This window comes from Numida meleagris, chromosome 16 (assembly GCF_002078875.1).
Source record: "Numida meleagris isolate 19003 breed g44 Domestic line chromosome 16, NumMel1.0, whole genome shotgun sequence".
NCBI lineage: Eukaryota > Metazoa > Chordata > Aves > Galliformes > Numididae > Numida > Numida meleagris.
This window is the reverse complement of record NC_034424.1, coordinates 5,234,149-5,251,992: the sequence shown is the minus strand read 5'-3', so window position 1 is coordinate 5,251,992 and position 17,844 is coordinate 5,234,149. Positions and strand designations below refer to the sequence as shown.

At 46.3% G+C, this 17,844-nt stretch overlaps 1 protein-coding gene across 4 annotated transcripts; it reads right to left on the bottom strand.

Annotated features, from left to right (window-relative positions):
* Window positions 179-17,742, bottom strand: MIGA2 (mitoguardin 2). 4 transcript variants are annotated; one of them, XM_021414340.1, is made up of 17 exons: window positions 17,599-17,742; window positions 15,805-16,044; window positions 15,275-15,421; window positions 14,960-15,170; window positions 13,706-13,818; window positions 11,378-11,495; window positions 11,038-11,177; window positions 9,409-9,526; window positions 9,131-9,231; window positions 8,419-8,534; window positions 7,917-7,989; window positions 7,476-7,562; window positions 6,779-6,877; window positions 6,147-6,281; window positions 5,671-5,724; window positions 4,608-4,724; window positions 179-3,986 (listed from the first exon to the last, which is right to left on the bottom strand). In XM_021414340.1, exons 2-17 carry the CDS (start codon window positions 15,898-15,900, stop codon window positions 3,786-3,788), a joined length of 1,926 nt encoding a protein of 641 aa, XP_021270015.1. In that variant the 5' UTR covers window positions 15,901-16,044; window positions 17,599-17,742; the 3' UTR covers window positions 179-3,785. The 4 variants fall into 4 exon arrangements, 3 of the variants coding, with proteins under 3 accessions (XP_021270015.1, XP_021270016.1, XP_021270017.1); XM_021414341.1 differs by lacking the exon at window positions 15,275-15,421; XM_021414342.1 differs by lacking the exon at window positions 15,275-15,421 and having other exon boundaries at window positions 14,960-15,155.

Here is a 17,844-nt window from a genome sequence, read left to right as displayed (position 1 = left end):
AAACAAAACCATTAGAGTTTACTTGCTATAACTTCAGCATTTTGACTCTAGGACAAAGGAACTTTGCTTCATACTATCTATCACTCTCACGTGAAGAGTGTCACCACAACTGCCAGGTGGAAACCAAATACCAGTTGCTAGCAGGTTTCTCTAGGTAGTTCAAGAACAAAAACCAAGATCATGAAGGAAAGTTTTATTTGACTTATTTCACTTGTAATGCCCACATCCTAAGATTAGAGGTATTAGGGAAAAAAATAGCCACAAAGAAATAAAGGAAGAAGCAAAACACGGATATTTACACCTTTAGGACATCAAGAAAAAAAAATAGGCACAAGTTTACATTCATTAGTTTCAGATATGGCAGAAGAACTTTCAACTGAAGAGGGGTAAATAAAATCCTGCTTTTCCCACATCCTTATATAAGACAGCGCAAGTCATGCTTTTCAAAGCCACACTGATCTTGTACATAAAACAAGGCAGATTTATCCTCCATTTTTAATATGCTTTTGCTTTAGAGCTCATAGAGACCCTCCTAGAGCCATTCAGTTTAGTACATACATACTGAAGTACTGAGTACATACTTTAAGTGCTAGTGAAGCTTGTTACAACTTCCATGTAAAAATTGAAAGTCATGCATATTTGAAAATCTGTTTAAGTATCAGAAACTAGTAAAGGATTTTACTTCATAGCTGCTAAGCCATTTCAAATCTTACAAGTGTCAGCAGAGAATGATCTAACCCCTTGAGAATAAGGGTTCCTTATAAAAGAGGCAAATATCTTATCTCTTGATATCTACCCAAATACGTATCTCATCTACTACTAATACTGAAGGATTCCTCTGCTAAACACAGTATGCTAGGGGAAAAGTTGTTGTGCTGTTCCCTTACAAAGCTGGAGGGCAGACAGCTGCTCAGGCACAACCTTTTGCTGTGCCCTGCGAAGCAGATGAGGATGAGGTGGCTGCCATTTCAGCCAAGCCCTGCTCTAGAAGGGATCAGTGGAAGCAGCCCGAGCACCTGCTCGAGCTTACATCCAAAAGGAACTGAAGGCAGAGCTTCCTTCTCTGAACCCACTGGTCTCAGCAGTACCACCTAGAGGTGGCAAGAATCTTGCATTTGCTCCAAAGCTACACGGATCGGGCAGTAATGGAATGGGGGGGGGGAGGGGGAGAGATGTAGGAAAGCGTAGCATTCTCCCCAGGAAAAACAGCTTGTCTCAGCAGACGTACTTGGCTCGAGCAGGAACGATTTAGTGTTGGCGGGTGGAGGGGAAGAACTCAAGCTTCAAAGAGCTGCAGATGTTCTTGAGGAACTTCCATCTTTACCTTCCCTGCAAGGGCAGCATATCCCACTTGGAATAAGGGCTAAGCAAGAGTTTTAGTACACTTTTATTCTATCTTTCTTCCATGTCATTGATTAGGAATTTATAATTTCATAGCTTAAGAAGCTACAACGCAAGTTTGCATTTGCTTCATAAGGACCCTGCTGTAGTGTCCTCCCCTGTGATGTGAGCCACCAGTGGTCTCATCCATGCACAAAGCAGGCAGGCTGCCCCAAGCACCAAGGCCTAAAGGCACCCGAAGTAGTAAATAAATAAACATAAAACACAAAATCTGAAATGAACAGCACTGATTGTTTAAATTTACAGTCCATCTTATTACATTAAACTAAACGTTTTAGCATCTTTTAACCACTATACCAAGCTGCTGAAGTTACTCCGTTATCAACCTGCCAAACAAGAGCATAAAGCACTAAAGTTGGTTTTTTTTTTTTGGCAAAGTAACTTGCTTCCAGAATTTAACATACATTCATATCACATTTACATATAACAGGTGCGTCACACTAACGCAGCATCCTCTGTTTCCTCACAGTATATTCTGCCAGAAGCAAGACACCTCAGAGACCTTTCCTAGTTTCATTTGCTCTCTTAAATCCTTCCCATAACAGTTTATTTAATGCAGCCTCACTCAGGTCAGCTGCTCCTTACTTCTGCTTCAATGTTGTCCTGTTTATTGCATTAATCTTGTCTCCAGGATAAGCCACATCAGTCTGATGTGCTTACAGAACAGATGTTACGTGCTCTACTCTTGCCCTCTTGCAAGCATCCTGGGAGCATTATTTATGCCTTCTACATCCTCCTGTTTACTTTTTCCCTGCTTAGTTCCTGCTTTTAACAGCAGAATCCACGTTAGGTTTCTGAAGCAGAAGAAAAATTTTATTCTCCAAGTCCACATACTGATTTTCCATTCCTATGGAAACTCCAGGTTCTTACATTATAAGAATCCCCAATTCTTCCCCTCTGCCCCCCCAAAAAAAACCGAACTATATCTAGGTAAAACGTGCACTTCTACCTGGGACAGACATAAGTGATAACAAATCAAGGGGAAAAAAAACAACAACAAAGCTTTTGTTTTTGTTAAAGTCTCCATTTTCCTCTCACTCTGAGCCTGGGCTCAGCCATATGTGGACAGAAACAGGAGGAAGGACAGGCTGCACCTTCAGCCTTCATCTGCGGCGTTACAGTCACAGCGGACTCAGTTCATCACTGCAAGCCTTGCACAAAACCCATGAATTTCTCAAGTCCGGCACACTCAAATGCTGCTTTCCTAACCTAATCTCCTATGCAGAGCATGATGCAGCCAGACTTCAGGTACCAGCTGTGCAGTCAGTATCACATCACATGAGAAGAGCCCACCTCAGCACTATATACACATGCATTTGCTATATAACCAAAACTATATTGTGTTTCTTAGGATAAACAAAGTATAAAAAAAAATGTTTCCTCTCTAGCAGCTTGATCCCAGTTCTCCAAGTACCTGCACAGTCTGTTCAGTATATCACATCCAACATCCACCTGTCTTCTGGCCTTGTGCGTAATAGGAACAGGCACCATGCTACACCGGTTCCCTCTGCTTGTGTACGTCACACTGCACTCCTCTTACCTAGCAAGAACTGCTGCTGGCTAATTCTGAAATACAGCAAGGCACTTTGATGGATGTTAAAGACTGTGTGCGTGCATAGGCAGGATGCAGATCCACCCCCTCCTCACAATAGCTTGCCTTTAAGGCAAACACAGACCTCAGCAATCCCTAAGGAAAGATGACCACAGCACAGCAAGTCATCTGGCCTGCTAAGAACAGCAACATGGAGGGAACAGACCAGCTTCCTTAGAGTTTCAGATTGGTTATAAAAGTCTGCCTTTTACTTCAGTGCTTTACAGAACTACTTCTTCCTCCCTGGGGAAAAAAAAAAATTGCTAGTCACATTGCATGTGTTAAAATACGTGAAGTAAAATCAGCAGTAATGTCTGTAGAAACACAGCAGAGAAATAACAATAATAAAAATCCCAAAGCAAAATAAACCTCTTTGAGAAGCTAAGGGTCAAGTGGAGAATTTACCAGTGATGTTCCTGCTCCTCCAGCACAATCATAAATGTCAGGAACCATCTGTCAGATAACACATAGGCCAAACAGGTACAGGGGTTGCCCTATTCTAGAGAACAGGGCAAAAATCTCAGCCTGTGCAGTTCATGATTTATCTGACACATTACAAATAATAAAAGGTACAGAAGGGTGAAACAAAGACAAAATTCAAACCATTAATCTGGCAAGTGGTCCTGGATCCATCCCAGCAAACAGTACTGGCTACAAAAAGCAGAAGGTCCCACCAGGTTGCCGTGTGTTGAGATAGTCTTGTGGCCACACCACTGACCACTGCAGGTAGTTTTATCCAAATCTGTGAGGAAACAAGTCCTTGTACAAAACTGTTTTCCTCCTCTGATTGCCATCAGATGAGCTCCTTCAGTGGCTCATTTTCAATGGGAAGTGTGCCATTCATCTCAGGAGAGCTCTCCGTGCTTAGATATCCCAACAGGATCTCACTGCGCCGCCGTGACAGCTGCAAAATATCTTCTGCCAGCAGCTGCACTGTTGTGTATCTCACATTGTCCAGATCAAACATGTCCTTCAGATATTGTACTATCTGGTGCTGCAAAGATAAGAGGAAGTTTTGCAGTAAGAAGACCTTCTCTCACACCTTCCAGTACCACCTATCCCATAAGGAATTGCGTATGCCTGCTATCAAGCAGAGATCTGCTTCAGGCTGGGTATCACTTTTGTGACTAACTCCCCTCGTGCCCCTGAAACAGGACAGCAGAGCTCCTAAAGTCATTAAAGAAATGCCGATGTCCACAGCAATAACTATAGAAGCATTTAATGGTTGCAGCATCGGCACCTCGTGATTTTATCCGCAGACTTTAAGACCAAGTATGTAACTTTTATCATCACATGCACTGAGACAACATATTCTTTCAACATATGCACCTTTAATCTTTTCCAGTAGTGATGATATAAATTGATTTAACCACACATCTTGTTGCTGTCAGTCATGGTCAATCATGTTGGGAATTCTCATCAATCTGAATTCAGAAATCTGCTTCTCAGAAACCAGTGATTTTTTAGAAGGCTCTTGTATAGAATACGATGTCTAATACCATGTCAGTCAAAGCCAGCCATCAAAAGCACACGTGTAGCTTTCAGCTAGAAGACTGCAGGACTCCCAGGTATAGGAAACAGGTATAGGACACCAGGCATAGGAAAGCCATCTTACCTTGAAGAAACTGCAGACTTCAGCGAGCTGCTGTTTGGGCCCCAGAAAACCAAAGGCTAGAACAGGACTGACATGCTCCGATACGGAGTAGAAGTGAGAGATAAAGCCATCTGGTACCTGCCACGAGGAAGGGAAAAATTGGTAGGTCTCAGTTCTCAGACAGAATTAGCAGCTCATTCCATATCAACTACCGAAATTCATTCCAGAAAGCACTGTGCTTCAGTAACTGAAGAGCTGCTTAAGAACATCTCTTCCTTCAGAATTACAGTTACCCATCAGATTTCTTGAAGGATGACTTGAGCTTTCTATCTTTTTGTTTCTAAGCTATTCTTTCAGGAGAAAAATAAATATAAGGAAATGGAAGGCGACCATCAGGCAGTCTTTACCAACCCTACTTGTAATCTCCAGACTAAGCCAGGAAAAGGCATAAAAAATTCCAGATACCCAAGATGGAAATTCTGTATGACAATACAGCTTCCAATGTACTCATTACTCGTTGTATCATCTCACAAGGCAAACCCAGTCATACCAGCTAGCTGTGGGCTAGGAGCTGGACACTTGCCAGAGGCCACAGTCCCTGTGGTAGAAGTAGGATTGTGAAGTTGCAGCTTCCTGTTCTCCAGGTCCTCAAACTCATCTGCTGCAGTACTTAAAGAAGCCACAGGTTTAAGGGAAACGCATGAAGTACAAGGTAGCCAGTGGTCAGCACTGGGAGGTAGGAGAGCACGTGAGCCCTCTCATTGCACCCCCAACAGGCAAACTACAGTTCGAAGAGCAACTGAGACCATTCCTATGGTACTGTGAGCTAGGAGAGGGAATACCAGATGGAGAACATTGTCCTCTGAATCCTCTCGTTAAGAAAAAGTGAGAATACACTCACAACAGTAACACACTGGTGTTGCACTGGAACAAATGACAGCAGGACCCCAGCACTCTAAAGCTGAGAGAATGCAGTTTAGTTCATTCTTATACCACAAAGATTTTGTATTTCACCAAGATCTTGGCGATACCTTTTCAGTTTCAAATGCATTTGATTCTTTCCCTGTTCATTAATTTTGCTTACCATTAGAAGCCTCCTTTTTGCTTTCAGAACAGACCAGCAGGCAGTTGCTAGGGCCTACGATTAACAGAGAGACCATAATTTGCTGAGATTTCTCTTCTGAAGAAAACAGCCTGCCAACACATTGCCATCAAAATACCAAAGCAGTCACCTTTTCGTGCCAACAACTCTAAAATTAGTTAGGAAAAATCTCTATGAGCTGGAAGCAGGTTTGGCCACTACAGATCCATTCTAGACAAACCAAAGTGTTTTTGAAGATCACTAATACAATCTGGCATAGCTGCCACATGGCCCAGAATACAGACTGTAAGCAGACAGCTGTTGAAAGATTTACATGTACTAGAAGGCTGCTGTTCAGAATCTCAAGAAAGCATGGTTTTTCTAAAGAGAAAACACAGTTCAGCCAGGCCAGTCAAGGTGATAGATAGTCTCTTCCAGCTTTTGCACTGCTGGACACAAGGACTGCCTGGTTAACGCACCGTCTCCTTGAAGCTGTCCGAGAGCCAACGGTTGCGCAGCACAGCCAGCACAGAGGAGGGTGGATTCTCCAGATCCTCAAAAGCATCCATGAGGATAAAGTCCAGCACAATATCAAAGAAACTCATGCACACCACCTGTCAGAGAGCAGAACAGTCTGTAAAGGAAACAGGTTTACAAAAAAAAAAAAAAAAAAAAAAAAGAGATGGACTTTGAAACAACAAAACAATGAACAGAAGTTTGCCACCAATGTAGGAGGACTCAGCTGGGTTCCAATTCCTGAGCCCTCAAGGGGCTTCCAATTCCTGAGTCCAGGAAAACTCCAAAAGAAGTCCAGGAAAAGCCAAAAGAGCAAGCAAATCTTCAAGCTGCACACATTAGCTTGTGCCCTCTAGAAAGAGGGCTGTTTTTTTCCGTTATTTTTACTTTTTAAACACAATAGTGCTGACATTGCTGAAAGCAAGATTTGCTATGAAGCTTAAACACCCAGTCAGTTTTCCCCCTACCCTCCCCCACAACGTACAATTGCAAAATAATTGTATCTCAGCAGCCATTCATTCACTCCTGGGCTGTTCCTACATATCCATTACTCTCCAGTTCCTCTCCAACTTCTAGAGAGAATGTCTTTACCAACCCCTCTTCCCTCCAGCTCCTGCTGTGTGGTCGGCCAGGTCTCTGGCTTCAGTGCATAATGAAGCATCTCCTCGTAGCTTTCCAGAAAAGCTTTGGGATTCTGGAAAAGTGGAGAAAAAACACTTCAGAAGGTACAGCACTTGTGGACACATGATACCAAAGGCTGACTTCTCTATTTCGAACTAACAAACATCAACACATGCCACTGGCTGGATTTTTCAGTCAAAACACACTTTGTACAGAAGTAATTTTTTTTGTGGGAGGCATGGACAGCCCCAGGCTCAGCTGTGACTTAAAGCTGTCTTCAAGGAAGTGGTTAGAGACACCTGTACACAAACCAAGTCCAGTATGACTAACACCGTGCAAGTGTCTGTGTCTGGGAGATGATGTGGTTGATGCAAAGGTTTGATTATCATTTCCCTTTCCTGTATTCTTTCCATCTTCCTATGATGCACTCTGTACCTTCTGCTCTCTCTGTAATGAGGCACAGTGTCAAACGGTGGACAGGAGCTGCAGAGAGCCTCCTTCAAGAAAATGTGGCTGAACAAAATTAAAAACATTGGCATTTTATTTTTCACAGTGGTCACGTGCATACAGATGAAGTTTTCTCATTTCATAGTCCTTAATTTGTCTACTGCACTGAAGGAACAAGTGTCCCTGAGCTCATAAGAGAATTAAGCCGCTTTCAAGCTTCTTACCTTTTCAGCCTTTGTCATCAGTCCTATCACCATTTGCTTCCCAACCTCTCCAAAAAACAGCTGATTGCTTTCATCCTCCAGCAGCTCCTGCAAAGGGAACAAAAGAAGTCTCCATGAGTGAGAGTGACAGCTTCTGGCCAGCTGTGGAATTCCCAAACTTTCACATCCCAACACTAGATCAGCAAAGAGGCCAGGTAATCACCACTCGAGCTCAGCGTGGGCACTAGGGGATACTTATTTCTCTCCAAATCAAATTGATCGTGATTACAAAGTTAAGTAACAGAAGCTTGGACTGTTTCTGTTCTAACTTGCTCTAGAGGGAAAAGACTTCAGTCCTACATGGATGTAGGAGAAGAAGATGCTGCTGGAGGCAGTGTGCCATGGGAATGCAGGAACCACGAGGACAGCCAGCCTCACGCTCCTTCACTGAACCATTCTCACCTTGAAGGCCTGCCTGACACAATGCAGCTTTGCAAGGAAATCCTGGTCACTGTAGCAGCCAAGGAGCTCTGTCCTAGAGGGAAAAGGCAATGACTGTGTAAATTTCAGTTCTCCTAATATCTGTGACCCTAACAACTATGCTCTCCTAAGAAAAAAATCCTATGCTCCGTCTAGTCAAAGGTAACAACATGTTTCCTTTGTGTAGCTCCCTGGAGGACCACAGCACCTCTGCAAAGGCTGTCACAGCATAGAACTGTGCAAGCCAGCCACACAGAACAGTTACACTTCTCATTATTAATTTCCTGGGATAATATCCTTTCTTACCATGCACCTAAAATCTAGAGAGAGTTCCCTGGGAAATCCAAACAAGCAACAGAGATGCTAGGAGTTTCCTGCCCCAAAGGGTTATTCTTTTGATAGGGCTGTTCAAAGGTAAATAACGCGTTCACATTGCTCAAGGGAGCCCTGACACAAGAATCCATGACTCCAGATGGCACGTCACCTCAACGTCCGGCATGCAACCTTCCCTTCTTTCACTAACTGCAGGGCTTCTTCATATGCTGCTACTGGCTTTGATAGATGGAATGGTATTTCCTCAAAGTGAAGGGAGTCAAAGAGCTGTAAAGGTGGCAAGAAGCATGGGAAAAAAACAAATGTTCTCATTAAATATTTGTAAATACTTGGGGACTGCACACAAGCAAGACATTCCTTCTTTAACTGGCAAACTTTTGTCAGTCCCAATTATTTCATGCAAAGGTATTTCCTTTCCCACCAGTTTCAAAGCTTTCTCAGCTCTGACACAGCTCTATATTCCCTAAAAATACATAACCAAGCCACATTACATTAGATATACAGTATTTTCCTAGCTGTTTTAGCCCATTTTCTACAGTACATTGGAAGATGACCTGCAAGTGTTAGTTGAAAAGGATGTCCATCCTCCCATTTGAGGTAGAATGGTTACCCACACTAAACCAGGTCAGTTATGGTTCGTTCTGGGCAAGCCTTGAAAGCCTCCACGTAATGAGATTTCCTGAGCTTCCTGGGGAGGGCTGCGCCATCGCCCTAATGAAAAAGTTTTTCCTAACATCTATCCAGCCTGGGGCTGCTGCTCCATGTTTTATTATCTTCCTCTATTAAGATGTGATTGGCTCCACTGTCTTCGTGGCTTTCCTCCAAGCAGCTGGTCTGATATGCACAACAGGAACTTAAGTTACCTCTGCTGCAGAGAAGAAGGAGTCCTCAGAAATTGAGCTGTCTTCATCATCTGTGCGAAGCCGTAACGACCCATCCGTCAATGGAAGCATTAAAGTCTTCTCTGGAGGAGAAAAAGAAGCTGCACATGTTGGAGTTTACAGACTACTATTCCTCCTACAGTCACTGTGCTCTCTCTCCCACCCTCATAGGAGCATTTTGCCAACACTCCATTGCTTTGCTTGTGGAAAAGAAAAACAAAGAAAAATTGTCTAACTAATGTATTTCAAACCCGTCTCACCCAGATCCAGCAGCATGCTGTCTGATGGAAGTGAAGATCCAAACTCTTCCTGGAGGTGGTACGCTCTGTGCAAGAGGGACTCCAGCTTCTCAGCAAACTCCCTTTTCTGGGACTCCTCCTTGAACATTAATGTCATAGGATTTACAGATTACATTATGCGTGAGAGAGAGAGGGGGAGAGAGAGAGAGAGAGAACTCAGTCCTACAATACAGCTAATATTGTAAGGGGAGGAACACTTCTATACAGCCTATTCAAATCTTCTGGCATTTTTAGCTTCACAATTTTGTATTTGTGTTAAAAAACAAAGAACTTTACTCTGCTATCCAGAGAAACAGGTATTTTTTTTTTACAAGTTACAGATCACTTAACTCTCCTGACTTGTGATTCCCACTTGAAATTAGGCTGAAGTCATAGATCAGAGAATCTGATATGTGTATCCAAAAGTGTCTCCAGAACTGGATAACAGTGTAAGAGTCCTTGGAATAAGGTGCTGGGCTCAAGCAAAGCTTGCTGTAAGCACAGGAAGGAAAAAAAGGAAGGAGAAAAATAAGACACAGCATCTTGCCTTCATGCCCTGTGTCTGCATGAGTATGTCACCCAGTACACAGAAGCATTAACAAGAAGCACAGGATGTATTCTGATAATAAATTAACTGTTGAATTTGTTTGCAGAAACACTATGGAGGTTGGTGGCCTTGCCTGTGGCAGGGAGGTAGAACTTGATGATCCTTGGGGTCCCTTCCAACCCAAGCCATTCTATGATTCTATAGGACACTTCAGAAAGTGACAGCAAGAATCCAGGTATGACTTGCATAAATACCCACTACAGAAGGCAAGTATCCAATACACGTACTACACTAGGCCCTATTTATCAGAGCCTTAAAACACGTCTTGCCATTGAGAACTCCTGGAGAGTTGGGAGTTTAGCTCCTTTCACAACCCTGAGCTACAGCCGCTCTGTTTAGCTTTGTAGTCAGTCATCATGGAGCCTTCCTAGTTTGGATCTCCTCTTTTATCAGAGGTCTGTCCAGCATAGTCACCAGGTCCAAGACAAGATTTTGTCCTAAAATACTTGTTCTGTAGGTGGAACAAGTTACACATCTCCCCGCTCCACTTGCTCTGTGAACAGAGACATTCTTAGCACCTACTTTGCTCTAGTCATTAATACACACAGGCAGCTGCATCCTGCTTCTCCACACACCTCCCTAGGAAGTGAGAGTGATGACCAAGATCTGTACTTTCAATGAGTTAAAGAGTTACAGACACAAAACTGCCAGGCAAAAAGCTCTTTCTTCCTCTCAGGCGCTGCATTTGTTACAGCCTTTTCCTACCGCAGTCTCTGCTGCTTGAGCACTTGCATGACAGTGACTGACATGATCTGGAAGGTGGGCAGAAAAGCTGAGCAATGAGGGGGAGAGACTTAATAGAAAGAAAAAAATTAAAAAATTAAAAAATCACCCACTCACACTGCATAAGGAAGCCACAGATGTAGACAGCTCTTAAACAGTCTGCCCCAGCTCTGCCCTCAGTTTGCTGTTCTTCTATCCTATTAGTTCCTTCTACTAGCATTCTGTCTGGCCTTTTGGCATGTTTCCCAGCTGTCAAATGCAAGGGAAAAGTGGGGACCTACCTCTGAGGCATTCTCAGACAAGTTCTCTTGGTGTTTCTTGCTGTCCCAGGGCACAGGAGTGCTGGAACTAGCACTGTCCCGCTGCCTGATGGTCAGCGCCTGTTCCCACTTCTGCAGGGCCTCCTCAAACAGCTCCATCCCTGGCAGCACAACCAAAGAAAGCTCTGAGGTCTTGTAACCGACAGGTGACGGAGTTCAAGTCAAGGATGGGAGAAAGCTTGCTAACAGAGCACAAAGGTGCATCCACACGGAGCTGCTGATGCTCTCTTCACACCTTATTTTTGCTCTTCCCATGATAAACAACCCCCACAGGGTGATGTTAACTCCTGTGTTTGTTTACCTTGAACATAGAGGCTTTCTGCACTGGAATCACCGATGGTTCCGCCATCTCCCATTGCCTGGGCCTCCCACATCCCTGCTGATGCTGGTGTTGGACTCGAAGAGTTCACAGCTACCATCTGCAGGAAGGGAGCAGAAAACACCAAATACCTTTTGAAATCTCTCCAGGAGGGTTCGCATTAAGACCCCTCTACCTTGGAAGGGGTGGTCTGAACAGTTACCAGCCCCTCCCCATGGAGGTTCACACCATGCTGCCAGCTGCCAAGAGCTGTTAAGAGGGGGGGGAACAAGTCCTGTCCTTTGCCACCTGGTACCACAACAGTGTCTTTGAAAGCACATAAATTCATGTAGGAAATACCTTCCCCACCAACTGACAGTGAAGCTTCATTAGGAAACAGGGAGGTGTGCAACTATGAGCACAAGTAGGAGAGCACTTATGGAGGCAACAGCCTGAGAAAGCTTCAAAGCAGCCACTACAACAGCACAAGCATTTTGATATGAAATTTGTGTCAGCCCCAACTTTCTGTACAAAACAACATTGGAAGTGGGAGAAGTAACCACAATCCAAAAAAAAAAAAAAAGCAAAAGAAAGCAGCAGATTGTCAGCTAAAATACAGCTGGGAGATTTGGGCAAGGGAAATTCCATCTCTTTCTTTGTAATTAAACCTTGTCATGGGAGGGCTGAGCACTAAGATCCACAATGCAAATTGTCAGATTGCTCAAGTTTCACCCCTGTGCATAAGCATCTTCTGAAGTCTGACAAAACAAAGTGCTGGGTTCAGATAAAGTCAGGGATCGGTATTTTCACAGTTTTCTTCAGATGACTTAGATAAAATGCCCAAATGTGAGCCTGATGCTAGAAAAAAACGCTACAATAAAGCTGATAGATAGTTCTTGCCATGCCCTCATTGATTCATCTCTGTGGAGCGGTAATAAATCACTTTGAGAGCCAGGACTGCAAAGAGCAATTCACTGCTGCTGCTGACTTATTAACTAAGTCGCAAAGCTCAGGAAACCAGACAAGACAGCAGGCAGAACCTGCAGCTGTGTGAAGGATGAGCTGCTCTCCCATCACGTAACATAAAAGCAATGAGGACAACATCACAGAAGCTCAGCTCCCACACAGTGAAGGGGTATTGGAACACATTTTTCTGCGTGGATATCGTTACCCAACTACCAGCAGTGGAAAAAAAAGAATTTAGATAGTTTTATGTCAAGAGAAACAGCCTTCAGCAATACAAAACTTGGACAGCATCTGTGGGAAGGGAGAAGCCACAGGGGAATTGAATGGATGTGAGTCCATGAAGGGGAAAGAGGCCAGGGCTGGACTCGAAGCATCCCATCCTGTCCCAATCACCAGGGGAAAACAGACAGCACACCCAGCACCGTGCCAGCACTGCCGCCTGCTGGAGACACACTTTGTCCAGCACAAATTTTTGTCAGCTTTCTGGTTCTTTCAATGTCAGAGCATGCTAAAAATAACACAATACCTGCACTCTGTGGCTAGATGATTTTTCCCCCTTCCTTCCCTAGCGCTGCTAACGAAACACCAAGCATAAGTGTTCCTGCAGCTGATGCCAAGAAGGGGTTTTGTGGCACGTCACAGTGTTGGAAGCTGCTGCTCACTTGTGCCTCCTGTTGCTCCAAGTAGGCTTTGAGCAGTGGGGACATAAAACAGGCCCTGAAGCCACAAACGTTCCCCAGTGTTTCTGCCTTTGGTCTCACAAGAGGTGGATATAAGCAGTGACAGCTTCTGCTTTGAAGGACATAGAACTACCAGGCCATGTTCCCAGCCTGCGCCGTTTCATTAACAGAATTACCTGGGTTTGGTAGTTAATGTGGTTTTAAAAAAAAAAAAAATCAAACAACCTTGAGCAGTCTGTATAGAGGCAGAAGGGCTGCAATGACACAAGGGCTGTTGGCCCACCTAACATCCCACTACAGAAGGAAACGAGGTGCAAGACCCAGCTACAGCTCATCTTTGCTCCTGCAGGGCAGCACAGCGAGCCTCAAGGAGTCATGACCACATTCAACACACAAGTCCCTCCTACAGCCTCTCACTGGCCAGAGACATGGGAGAGACCCTGGGGCTCCTGGCCACAGGAAAACACTGCTCTGATTCCAGGCATGCCTGTCCCAGACAGCTCCAGACCATCACCGTTAAATTACACCAAGCCTGCCCTCCAATTACACTGTAACCTCTTCTACTCCAGGAATCTTGGCATTGTCCATCTGCCAGCACAGGCCCATGCACTTGGTGATCTTGTTGTATGGGGATGCACTCATCTCTCACCCATGCTTCTCTCAACCCTTCTGAGAAGGTCCTTACCGAGGCAAGGCTGTGGGAGGAACTGGAATGTTTGCTGGGCTCGATGGAGGAGATCCCGCTGAGCGTGTCATTGCTCTTGCTGCTGGGACTCTGGACTCTCTTGCTGGAGTATCCTGAAGTTGAGGTCACACAAAAACAGGATTTTAGACCTGATGGCCTGTGCATGCAGAGGATGGAGACAGACTCTCCTGTCACAGCAAGTGCTGCTGGGCATGAGAACCCTGCAAGCTACAGAAAGTGCAGTCCCTGTAAGAAACTACAGCAGTCACAGGAAAACCTGGTACAAAGCAAAAGAGATTCACTACAGCTGTAGTTTAAGGAGGGGAACATCGCCCTGTCAAGCGTGACTGCAGATAGGCAAGGCAGCATCCAATACCTAGAAACGAGCCAGATCTCCTTTATGCTCTATTTTGCTCCTAGGCACAAAGCAAGCTGTTATAAAGGGGACCTGAGGCTGAGGAATGAATACACGTTGCCTTTGATGGTAAGAGGCGAGCACAAATAGAAAGCATCAAGGTGAAACTCCTCCAGCTTCCCTTAGGCTAGGCAGAGCATGGACATAGCAGTCACTAGCACAGTGTTGCTCCCATAGTTATTTGGCATGCTTCAAAGTGGGGGGTTTTTTTTGTTCATTTTTTGTTTTATTTTTTTCCCCCTATGGTGCTTAGCTGAGCTGGGTCAGCCTCATCCTGAAAAATCAATACAAGCAGGTGAAGAAGAAGCTGCCCAAGGTCCAGGAGCTTCAACAGACACTCCTGAGCCCCAGCTCAGCCACCACCCCCTCCAGGCTGCACCAGGCAGACGCAGCTGCACGCAGCACCCACAGGGCAGGTGTCATACGGCATCACCAAAATCAATATGCAACCAGGTCATGGTGTGTCCCGGGCCATTATTATCAGGGAGGTGTGGCAAAACAAGTCCATAGACTTTGTGTGGGCAGGGGGATGGGAACTACATGCCTTGGTGAAAACCTCAGTGTCGCTTCCCCCCCATAACATGGATTTTGAGCTCAGCATCTCTCCCTTTCCAGCAGTAACCCTGTGTTCAAAGCACTGTGCTTCAGGTCTTAAATTCCATTCTGCATCAAGACAGTGCACAGAAATCACTTTTCTTTCCTCTCTGCCCACTTGCCAGGAACGTTCCACGGTCCCACTGCTGCTTGTACACCCCCTTTCTTTCAACACTATTTTAGCAATATTGTCCTTACTCCCTCGCTACATGGTTTTGGGGACTGCCTTTTATTGCAAGGCCAACCTTTCTTCACAGAAGAGACCCTTCTGGTTGGTAGGATGGGCACTGTGACACCTCCAGGCTTAAAGCCACACTTCTCTGGAGCAATCTGCTTCTTTCGGCGACGACGACGCTTCAGCTGATGAGCTGCAAGAGCCAAGGCAACTGTCCCAAGAGCTGTAGCAAACAGCACCTTACGTAGGCCTGGAGAGAGCCGCAGCTGAGAGAAGACAGACTTTAAACACAAAAGATACAAAAGAGCAACAATGAAAAACCAAAGTCTACCACCCTTTTTACATATATGTATGTTTTTTAATAACAGTTGTAAAGATAAGATACCTGAGATGTACCTTGGCACTTCCCCTCCCACCCACAGGACTCCTCCCATTGTCTGCTACACGGCTGACGCTTAACAGGAGAGAAACTGCACAGCATCAATTTGATGGAACTGAGGAAATTGGTCTCAATTCTCAGCGCCAAAACAAGCCGTAAAATCCACAGTGATGAGACCTGAGTTACCCAAGTTCAGTTCTGAAACCCTGGTACGTAGCTGAGCTCTACTATCCCAAATGTTGCATTACTACAAATGGAAAATATACAAATAATCTTTACATACACAGTGCCTTTGAAGAGAAGAAAGTTGGAACCCAGGTGTTCTCCCACAGAGTGATGTGGAAACACTTCTCTCACCCTACCACAAATCCATCCCCACCTCCCTGGCCTCAACGTGCAAACCAAACGAACTGACAAGTTCCCCCACCACCATGCCTCTATTCCTCTCAACTAACGCAGATTCTTCTTTCTTGGCAGACAGTCTCCAAAGACAAAGCCCAAGGAACCAGCTGGAAAAGACTTTTCTCTTGTTGTACCTGCCCAAACGTTGTATACACAAACACGGGGATCTCCGCCACAGTCATTGCCAAGGCCTGGATGATGGACATTCCCTCGGTCCTTCGAAATGCCATGGCTGAAGGACGACCTCGGCACCGCCAGGAGTCACCAAGGGGAAGGGCACTTGCGGATGCCGTGTGAGCCACTCACAAGGAAGTCCAGCTTTCATCTGATGCCACGCTCAGCATCCTGGAGCCAGCCTTCATCCAGCAATCCTCCTGAAGGAAGAGGGAAAAAAATCAGGTGAGTGAAGGGAACACGCAGCCTGTACTTCCCTGTCCTGCGCTTCACAAACAGCACACCAGCTCACTCAGAGTCACAATGCTGCTAGAGCCAAACGAGAGCTTTAAAGCATCTTCTCATCCATAGCAGCAATTTTTGCTTCTCATCCCAAGTGTGCGGGAAGGCTCACAAGCTGCTCTGTAGTGGCAGCAGCATCCTTGCACTCAAAAGGTGCAGCTGTGCCAGAGATTCCTACATGCTCCACAACGGGATGCACACGGTTGGACAGAATTTTTGGCAGTCCCCGTGTAAAAAAAATACAAATAAGTAACATAATTACTTCAAATAACCACGTATGCACCTTAATCAGCGAAACTCTGCTCACCCTTGATTCTCTGTCACTGCAAAGAGCCACTAAGCAAAGGCTGTTCCTCCCAAGAGGTTTCAAAGCAACCTGAGTTTAGCAGAGCTTCCCTGGCTGTGCAGGAAGCTAGGAAGCAGGGGCCTGCTTCATGTCAAGGACAGAAATTAAAAAAAAAAAAAAAACGTATTGAAGCCAGGGAAATGTCTTTTAAACACCACAAAGTTATAAACACTTTAGCCCTGCTCTCCCTGCCAGGCCTGCCTTCACAGCATCGTGCTGGGAAATACTGCCCTTACCCATTTGTAGCGATGCTCTGGCCACGCCGGGCTCTGGTGCCTTCCCACACCGACAAGCAAAACCCATCCCATGTTTTAAAGCCACGTGATCACCCCTGCATGTACCTGACCACACTGCTCACAGCAACCTTGCACCCCACAGCCTCCAGGGCTGGCACAACCCCGTTAAGGAGCCACATTTGGCAACAGTCTCAAGGGACCAGAATGCCAGGAGCTTGCAGAACAAGGTTAAATGTAACATTTTGGCTAGAGCAGAGCAAAGATAAGCAAAGTGCAAGGAACATGGGGGACACTGTTCAGCCTGCAGGTTACTACACCTGCCTGGCAGTGGGGACACACAGCGTGATGCCAAGGAAAACCCTCCACGCTGGGCACTGCAGCACAGCCTTGCTTGTCCTTGTCCTTCAGGACAAAGCAATGCTGACCCTACCAGGACACGGAGACATTTAAACCTCGAGCAGTGCCCTGCTCCTCTGGGCATCCCAGGCCGGATGCTCCCCACGGGACGCCCCACAGCAGCACTGCAGCAAACTGGGGCCCTGCAAACAGAGCTCCCCGGGCTGTCCGCATCCCCGGAGCAATCTCCAAAACCCCTGCACCCGTGTGCCCCCGAGCACCCCCTATGCCCCTCGCACCCCTCCGGGCGCTCAGAGCCCTGGCATCCCTAGGGTCATCGTGCCCTTTGCCCTCACGAGCCCCAGGTCCCTCCTGCAGCTCAGGACCTCCGAAGCCGCCCGCACCCCGGGCATCCCTAGGGTCCCTGCACCCAGCGCCTCCCCCCCCACTACTAGGACCACTTCTACTCGGTGGGGTCCCCGTCTCCAACCCCCCACATCACAGCGGTGCTGCCCGCCCGGCCCCCACGAGCGCGCGCTGCCGACACCACTCACCGCGACGCGGAAGCGCACGGCCCCGCTCGGCGCCCCGTTCCCCCCGCCGCGCGCCATGGCCGCGGAAGGGCAGCGTCTCCTTCCCCCGCGCCGCAGCCTACCCTGAACGAGGGTTGAAGCCCCGCCCCTCCGCACTCCTAGCCAATCAGAGTGGCGATCGTCCCTCCGGCGAGCCAATCGTGGCGCTCTCCGCAGGCCCGGCTGCAGGCTGCGGCGGCGAGTGCGGTTGAGCGGTGAGCGGAGGGG